This window comes from Pempheris klunzingeri, chromosome 1 (genome assembly GCF_042242105.1).
Source record: "Pempheris klunzingeri isolate RE-2024b chromosome 1, fPemKlu1.hap1, whole genome shotgun sequence".
Lineage (NCBI taxonomy): Eukaryota > Metazoa > Chordata > Actinopteri > Acropomatiformes > Pempheridae > Pempheris > Pempheris klunzingeri.
The window spans coordinates 2865339-2874704 of NC_092012.1; the positions used below are offsets into that span (position 1 = coordinate 2865339).

The following is a 9366-nucleotide window of genomic DNA, read 5'->3' on the forward strand; positions in this document are numbered from 1 at the left end:
GCTGCAGCCAAGTGCACCTGAGGAGGGGGTCCCACTGACCACCACATCCTCTGGTATATGTCCATTCTTTACTTTTATTTTCTGGTGTGTGATGTCTGTAATCTTGTTTTTAAACACTCTTTTCTATTCATTTGATTTATTCCCGCTATTATCAGAAGAGCAGAGGGATTAATTAAACGAGGGAGATTTTACTGGCATTTAAGCGAACCTACAGGACTAAATATAACCACTGCACGTAAAGCTCCTGCATTTATTTCAGGCTCACAACTCAACTTTCTATATGAGCTGTGAATTAACACACTGCTACGTTGGCTCGTAGCTGCTCGCTGTCGCCCACACACACACACACACACACACACACACACACACACACACACACACACACACCCGCCAACAGCCGGTGGTGACATGTGTTGTGGATGTGTTGAGTCCAGGACCTCGTCTCAGCGCTCCACCTGGCAGGAGGAGAGCCATTGTGCTCTTCGGCGCTGCAGCGAGCCAGTTTTAAAATAAACCAGCACACGTTCAAGCGAGAGCTCAACACCTCTGTGTGTGTGTGTGTGTGAGTGTGTGTGAGTGTGTGTGTCAGTGTGTGTGTGTGCTCTCCTGATGATCAACCTGTCTTCAGTCTAGAGGTCTCTATCGCAGGTCTCCCTGAACCCAACGACCTGAGACCAGACCTGATTTCTCCACAGTGCAGCAGAACAGTGGGTGAAGTTTATATAATAAATAAAGTTATTAATTAAAGGACCCCTGTAGGACCACAGACTGTAGAAGAGCCTTAAAGCTGCGTCCTCTCTAGTGTCCAGCAGGGGGCGACTCCACTGGCTGCAAACAGGAGTCTGATTGGATGGAAGTCAATGAGGAAATGATTTATCAGCTCAGTGAACATTTTCCTGATGAGTTTCTGCTCTCAGTCTCTAGTTCACTGTCTTCTTCAGCACAGCAGGACGTTCGTTTAGTCAATCCAGATCAATACAGAGACCTGATCCACATCTTTACAAAGACCTGATCCACCTCTATACAGAGACCTGATCCACCTCTATACAGAGACCTGATCCACATCTATACAGAGACCTGATCCATGTCTTCACAGAGACCTGATCCACATCTTTACAAAGACGTGATCCACCTCTATACAGAGACCTGATCCATGTCTTCACAGAGATCTGATCCACATCTATACAGAGACCTGATCCACCTCTATCCAGAGACCTGATCCACATCTTTACAAAGACCTGATCATGTCTTCACAGAGACCTGATCCACCTCTATCCAGAGACCTGATCCACCTCTATACAGAGACCTGATCATGTCTTCACAGAGACCTGATCCACCTCTATCCAGAGACCTGATCCACATCTTTACAAAGACCTGATCCACATCTATAGAGACCTGATCCACCTCTATCCAGAGACCTGATCCACATCTTTACAAAGACCTGATCCACCTCTATACAGAGACCTGATCCATGTCTTCACAGAGACCTGATCCATGTCTTCACAGAGACCTGATCCATGTCTTCACAGAGATCTGATCCACCTCTATACAGAGACCTGATCCATGTCTTCACAGAGACCTGATCCATGTCTTCACAGAGATCTGATCCACCTCTATACAGAGACCTGATCCATGTCTTCACAGAGAACTGATTCATGTCTTCACAGAGATCTGATCCACCTCTATACAGAGACCTGATCCATGTCTTCACAGAGAACTGATTCATGTCTTCACAGAGATCTGATCCACCTCTACACAGAGACCTGATCCACATCTTTACAAAGACGTGATCCACCTCTATACAGAGACCTGATCCACCTCTATCCAGAGACCTGATCCACATCTATACAGAGACTTGATCCATGTCTTCACAGAGACCTGATCCACCTCTATACAGAGACCTGATCCATGTCTTCACAGAGACCTGATCCATGTCTTCAGAGATCTGATCCACCTCTATCCAGAGACCTGATCCACATCTATACAGAGACCTGATCCACCTCTCTACAGAGACCTGATCCATGTCTTCACAGAGAACTGATTCATGTCTTCACAGAGATCTGATCCACATCTATACAGAGACCTGATCCAGAACTATACAGAGACCTGATCCACCTCTCTACAGAGACCTGATCCACCTCTCTACAGAGACCTGATCCAGATCTCTACAGAGGCTTGGCTCTACCTTAAGGCCCTGTATTGAGCTGCCGCCGCCGCCGCCACTCGTCTCATCTGTGCTTTATGTTTTAAGAGATAAGAGCATCTCAGCCTGATCATGATCTTCATCTCCTCCCAGACTAAAAGCAACAAGCTGCACGGCCTCATCAAGCCGATCCGGTTTGTGCTTCGTCTTCAGGGGCCACTTTCTTCAGGTCAGGTCAGAGTTCAGACCTGGAGGCCCCGAAGATGTGAGCTGTGAGTCACGCAGGCCTCGGCGGCACGTCCAGTCGTTTCATAGGATCATCATCCATCGTCTGAGCCCGAGGTTGATTATATTTATTCAGAGGCTCAGGAGTAGTTGGGCTCCCTCTTTTCTTCTACAGCGACTCAGCCCATCTGCTGGCTGCACATGAATTGTTAATGTCTCTGCCCCGAGCCGCTCAGTGTCAACACAATACTGCTGCTGCTGCTGCGTGAACGACTGGCAGCTTCCATTCAGCTTTCTGCTCTTTATTTCTACTCAGAGTTAAAGTTTAAACTGCAGGTGCTGCTGGTGTTTCATTACTCTGAGGCACAGGAATCCATTTAGAAAACTCATTATATATTTTTCAAAGTGTAGTCGCTTTCTCTCGGTTACTCACTAAGTCTTTTTTCTTTCTCAATGTGAGGATTGCAGAGCGCCCTTCGCTACACTGCACAGACATCTCGTAGTTCACTGCCCTGCAGCCATTTTCCGTCTTATTAACATTCAGATTCAGGCAAAGCACCAGTTGTAATGTTGAGCTGTCGTTGCATCATGGAAGCAGAGTTTGAAACACCTGCAACACAGCATGGATGCAGCACAAACATCTTCCTCAGGCTGGTACACCAGAAAAGAAAGTGATTATTCAATGAATCAGTGAGTTGAATAATAAATCAATACTCAGGCTGTATGAGAAGCCCTTTAATGTCGATATGACAGCACAGTGGAAAACAGGATTAAAACTGTGTGCACACACATTTGTTTGATTGTGTCTCTCTCTCTCACACACACACACACACCTTATGTTCGTTTGTGAGTCTCGAATAAAATCTTCTTGAAGGCCCTCCTGAAGTCTCGGTTGAAGATCGTGTATATGATGGGGTTCAGGCAGCTGTTGCAGTACCCGATCCAGAAAAACAGGTTGAAGAGTGTGTCGGGGATGGTGCAGGTCTCTCTGCACACGGCTTGGAGACTGTAAGTGAAGAAAAATGGGAACCAGCAGAGGACAAAAACCCCCATCACCACCGCCAGAACGAATGTGAAGCGCTTCTCCCTCATTTGTGCCACTTTGTTTTTAGACAGAGACATCTGCCTGCTGCGCAGAGGCACCGGGGAGGGGAGGAGGAAGTGGTGGGAGCAGTGGTCGGACGAGGCCCATGATATGGAGGCGCAGGAAGGAGGAGGAGGAGGAGGCTTCAACCTGTTTGTGCTTCCCTCTGAGTCCTTCCCCTCCCCTGTTTTCACACTTCCACCGGCTCTCCTGGGGAAGCGAAGAGCCGAGGAGAACGAGGAGGATGTTTTTATGCCGGTTTCGCAGCTCCTCTCCTCCAGGTCGATATCGTCCAGCTCTCCTCTCCTGTGACTGCTGCTGTTGCTGTCAACGTTGGAGGAGCTGTGTCGGTTGGCGGGCCGCGGGCTGTCCAGCTCATACTGGGATATGCCGCAGCCAGCTCCCTTTCTTTGGCAAGTCCTGGTGGTGCCCACGAAGCAGGTCTCGGACTGCGATGGCTGCCGCTCCACCACGTTCTTCGCCACGAACACGGTGGAGGCTCGCTGCTTGGCAACGCGGTAGATCTTACAGTAAACGAGTATCATGATGACGCCCGGGGCGAAGAAGGACACGAGGCAGGAGGAGAGGATGTACCACGTCTGGTTGATGAGCAGACACTCCTGCCTCCGTGTGCCGCTCTCCTCCTCCATCTCCGAATCCTCCTCCTTCTGCGTCATGAGGAGCGGCGGGGAGGAGATGACGATAGATATGAGCCACACGACGCTGATCATCGTTTTAATCCGTTTGGGCGTCCGCTTGCGGTTGTAGCTCACGGCTTTAGTGACGGACCAGTAGCGGTCGAGGCTGATGGCGCACAGGTGGACGATGGAGGAAGTGCAAAAGAGGACGTCCAGAGCCAGGTAGAAGGAGCACCAGGTGGACCCAAAGTACCAGTAACCCATGACCTGGAAAGAGGAGAAACCAGTCAGGACTCATTAATGACTAATTTAAGCACCAGTAATTACCTGCAGAGGGAAAGAAATAAGTGGTTACTTATATTTTAATGTCCAGTCAGCTTGCATGAGGCACCTAAAGAAGGATTTCACCTCAAAATACAAATCCAGTCAGTATCCCCGAATCAATTCAACTCTATTCAGCTTGTAGGAAAACTTCTCAGCGAGTTTTCCCCCTTTGGCTTCACATCAGCATCACCGAAACATATTTAAGCCGACAATCCCTCCACGGCTGTAAGAAAGAAGTAAAATATCAGTCAAAGTCCTCCACAGTGTGCGCTCTGCAGTCAGAAAACATTTACCTTCTTGTCACCTGTTTTTTTCCCTCACTGGCAGGTGATAAAGACGTAAATCTCTTCTGGGGAGTTTTATCCTAAATTTATGGTTTTGGTGCTTTGAAATGAGTCTCTAAGTTCAGATGAAGGCTCAGATAGAGGTTGTCTTTGGTTCCCCTCAGAACTTTAGAGTTTAGATCACCACTGAAATGTGTTAATCATCATTATCTATTTCTAATGATCAGTTATAAAGCAAAGATTTCACCTTCTTAGTATCATTATAAATACAGCTGGACTGCAACTGCATTTTTGAGTTATTACAGAACTGTGACTGAGGCTCGGAGGCAGAGCGGGTTGTCCATTAATCTGAAGGTCGGCGGTCACTGGCCTCTAAGTCAGCGCGTCGAAGTGTCCATGAGCAAGACGCCGACCCCCAACCTGCTCCTGAAGCAGCTTCAGCGTGTGAATGCTCTCCTCCAACTTCTCCTGAATGACTGACGTGTGAATGGGTGAATGAGGATGTGATGGAAAAGCTAAAAAAAGGCGCTATTCAAATACAGACTCTGGTGGACAAGCTATGTGCTGGAGACTGGAAAGCTGTGAGTCACAGCTTGTGACAGACGCTGTCAGTATGTGAAGAAAGTTGGTCTCCAGGACGCTAAACCTTTTCCTTTGTGATGCACCCAGCAATGAAAAAGCTGCAGTCATGGCGTCCATGTTGTTGAAAGATGCTCTCGGCGGGGATAGGGTGAGGGTAAGTGCTAAAATACAGTAATTGTCCCCCATCCTGAGGAGAATAAGTGCATGAATGTGCAGTAAACTTGGTGTTCTGAATTTTTCCCGCCAGCAAATTACACAGAAAGTCACTACAGAGAAGCAAGAAGATGCAAAATCGCGGTGGGCGACTCAAAACATGTGATTGTGTGATGTAGCGCGATATATACTTATATCGAAGGAAAGATTTGCCTCACAGGGAGCTCCAGTGTCCTGCAGATACAGCTTCAGTGGATGTATCCATGAGAGGACATGACATGAGACATGAATCAAACATGGAGCAGCCCAGCTGGAGTCTGCTGGCACCCAGAGCTGCTGGACTAAACTAGTTGGACTATGTCTTAAATGTGTTTCTGTTACTTGATTCTAGCGTTCAGTTGTGTTTTTCTATGACAGCATTAGTCCCGACTCTCCCGTCATTGTGTTTACACACACGAGTAACGCGAATAAAGAGGGAAACGCACCTTAAGGACCTCCAACTGAAAACAAATGACCCTTTTTGGTGTCATGGGGGTTTAATATTTATGGAAGCCCAGAAAAGTCAGACTTATCTCTGAATGACGTCATTCACAAGCCTGGCTGGGCCAGAGGCATGATGGGATTAACTCCTGTGCATATTCTGTGGGCTGCATACCATCTGAGGTACGCTTCTTTTTCTTTTTTTTTTTTCGCTGTAAATGCCAGTCAATCTTATTGGACTGAATAGACACCATCTAAGGCCTGGTATCCACTTCTTATAATACATCCACAGGATCACTAAGGTCGTCAGGATTTATCCTGAGGGGGACACAAACATCCATCAGTCTGGAGCAAAGGACCAACAGACCCACTCAGACCGTAACGTGTAGACTAATCAGTTATGGGAGTAATTAATGGCTGCCTCCCTAAAGTCATTGACTGAATTTTAAGCATCTATTCATTTAGCCACAGCTGCTCCAGAGAGAGATGTATGGTGGGGCTTTTAGGTGGAATCACAAAACCAGCAATCAGTTAGCTGGAAAACAGAAGAAACATGAAAGGATATGAAGTAAAATGATACGTGAACCAGACTAAAGGACCAGGATGAATACAAAGAGAGGTCGAGCGACATTGATAAGTACAGACATTAGGAGTGAACAATGTCTAAAGCACCACAGGAGGAGCTTCAGGTAGGTTTCAAGTGTTAATGGCTGATTAAAAAGTGTTACTGAGACACGAGAGAGGAAACACCAGCGATACATCAAGGACACGACCACCAACACCAGGAAGGAATAAATACAATTAAATTGTCGAGATGATTTAACAAGCCAAGATGTTCACAGCCTGAATCTCATACAATAGTCTAAATAAGTATCGCAATTTTTTTTTAATGACTTCTTAATCGTTTTTTAATGGCTGAACTCATATTTTAGTTCATGTGGAGGTAGAAAGAAGTTACTGCTTTTATTGTTTGTTTTTGGAAATCCATCTCACGAGAAGCTCCCTCTGAAAGTTTCTGTATTATTCAACTTTTCTCCATTAAGTTAAAGATCACATTAAGTGCTTGTAGAATCCCAATACTACATATCAAATTGGCACCCAGGTATTTTGAAGGTATTGAATAAGGAGAAAAAGGTTATCATCCCAGCACTAAATGTCGATAATGTTTTGCGAGTCGAGCAACTCATTACTGTTTAATAATGTGTCCAAAGTAATTGAATGTTTTCGGTATGCAGGGCCCAGAATCACCTCACAGCAAACCAGGTGTGTCCTTCCAGCCATCAGACAACTAAACTAAAAGAGGTGTTAACCAGGAAAGGCATTGTTGTTGATTCACGTTGTACAATCATGAAAGAGAAATGGACCAACACGAGAGGACGTTGCTAAAAAACACACAGCAGATGCATGAGGATGCACGTCAGCTCTGAATAAGGTTGGACGAACACTCAGTTTGCTTTTTAACCACATGTGCAAATGTTTTTTTGATCTGCTCCAAGATGTCATGAGTGGTTTTATTCTCAGCGTACGTGGAGTCATGCTGTGATTTGTGGGCGATGAAGTCAAACTTCCAACTTCCAACTTCCGAAAAACGTGCAAACTCAGCTTCACCTGCTGCCAAGGCTTTGTGGTGTTGTTGTTGGATTTCATCGATCGATAACCGCAGTTTGTACTTTGCTGTCGTGCCGGATGGTTTATTGCCCAGAACCATGTGGAAAGTTTGCAAAGGGGCAAGCAAGTTTTTAGAAAATACTTGGCAGGTGATTGGATGAACCATCTTTCTGTCACCGTCTAACACAAATCTCAAATCCAGCTGCCTTGAAATCCAACAGGCACATCACACAAACTCAAACCAACACCAGAGAGCCCATGCACCGCTCCAGCTCCTTTTCCACCTGGTATTAATGTCTTGTTTTGATCTGCTTATTTGTTTTAACCTTTTTTTTAAGGAGGATAAGTCCCATCGAGATTAAAAGCCTCTTTTACAAGGGAGTCCTGGCCGCTGCAAGCAGCTGCAGAAAATCTTATTTGGATAATGACATCAGATCGTGGGTTTTAAATTTACACCTGGCGCTGATAAGCTTTCTCCTTGTTTCAGCTCCCCAGTGCACTGCTTTTGGGCTTTGGTCCTCAATTGTGAGTTATTTTTCCTGTGCAGAAGCAGAGCTCAGCTTATAGATGGCGGGAGGAGGCGTGGTTGGGTGACGTGTCAGCTTGGTGGTCGGCTCGCCATGGCTCTGGGGATTAGACAGCCTGTCGGACCACCACTGTTGAACAGGTCCTCATGAAATGACATTTACTGTCAGTCATATTTATTGTTTAGATTTTTAGTGAAATCTTTTGACAAGCAGCCAACTACTGGATGGATGAAATTTAGTACAACACTTTGAGATTTGCTAATGTAAAGTGCACTACAAATAAACTGCATTATTATTATTATTAGATATTCGAGGTCGCCAGAGAATGAATCCTAATGATTATGGTGATCCTCTGAACAATTAACAATTAATAGACAGATTGATGGATGGATTAAATTTGCTCCTTGTGCACGTTTCACTGATCAAAAAATCAGTTTGCTCAATACTTCTGCTACGATGGTTTAAGAAAACTCTTAGTTCTAGTTCTAGTTTTCTTAAGACTGTGGCCAAACCATAAAGTACAGATGTCATTTACCGGCTGATCATTACCACGATGTGAGCCTCCAGCCTTCATCCCCATCTCCATGCATTCAGTCTGTATTACTACACCTGTATTAACATCCATGTTTCCAAGCTTGGCTAAGATACAGATTGTATGTGAACATCAGCTGCAAATGGAGTGGTAGAAAACAAAAGTGAAACAACAGTTTCCTCACCTCATTAGCCAAAGAGAAGGGGATGACCAACGTTGCCACCAATATGTCCGCTGAAGCCAGAGACACCAGGAAGAGGTTCTGAGGCGCCCTCAGGGCTCGGCTGGTGAACACCGCCACCACGACCAGCACGTTACCCACCACAGTCCCCAGGATGATGACCGTGACCACCAGCACGATGAACACTGACGCCACCTGTGAGTGAGGAGGTAGAGGAGGAGATCTCGGCGAGGAAGTGGACGTCTGGCTGGCATTCTCCAAAGATGAGTTTGGTGGCAAAGTGGCCGAGATCGTGGCCATTACAGGTGCGAATACATCCGATACCTCCATCCTGGTTAAACGACTGATGCTATGCTCCCCATTTCTTTTCTTTTTTTTTTTATCTCCAGTGCATTAACTGTAGTGTCTTTTTGCCAGACAGCAAGAAAATAACAGAAAAGTGCACAAACATGAAAATGAATGAGAAAAAGCCAGTGAAATAAGAAAATCAAAAGCTGTCTCTCTTTGGTTGCAGAAGAAAATCATCCAATTACATCCTCACCAGCTTCAAAATGTCAGATTGTCGGGAACAAATAAATCAGATCCTCACAGCACTACAGCTAGGG

At 45.8% G+C, this 9366-nt stretch overlaps 1 protein-coding gene across 1 annotated transcript; it reads right to left on the reverse strand.

The window, feature by feature from the left end:
• Positions 1–3202: 3202 nt before the first annotated feature.
• LOC139203889 (alpha-2Db adrenergic receptor-like) lies at positions 3203–9091 on the reverse strand. The gene is made up of 2 exons (XM_070833791.1): positions 8765–9091; positions 3203–4357 (listed from the first exon to the last, which is right to left on the reverse strand). The coding sequence occupies exons 1-2, from the start codon at positions 9089–9091 to the stop codon at positions 3203–3205; spliced, it is 1482 nt and encodes a 493-aa protein (XP_070689892.1).
• Positions 9092–9366: the final 275 nt, after the last annotated feature.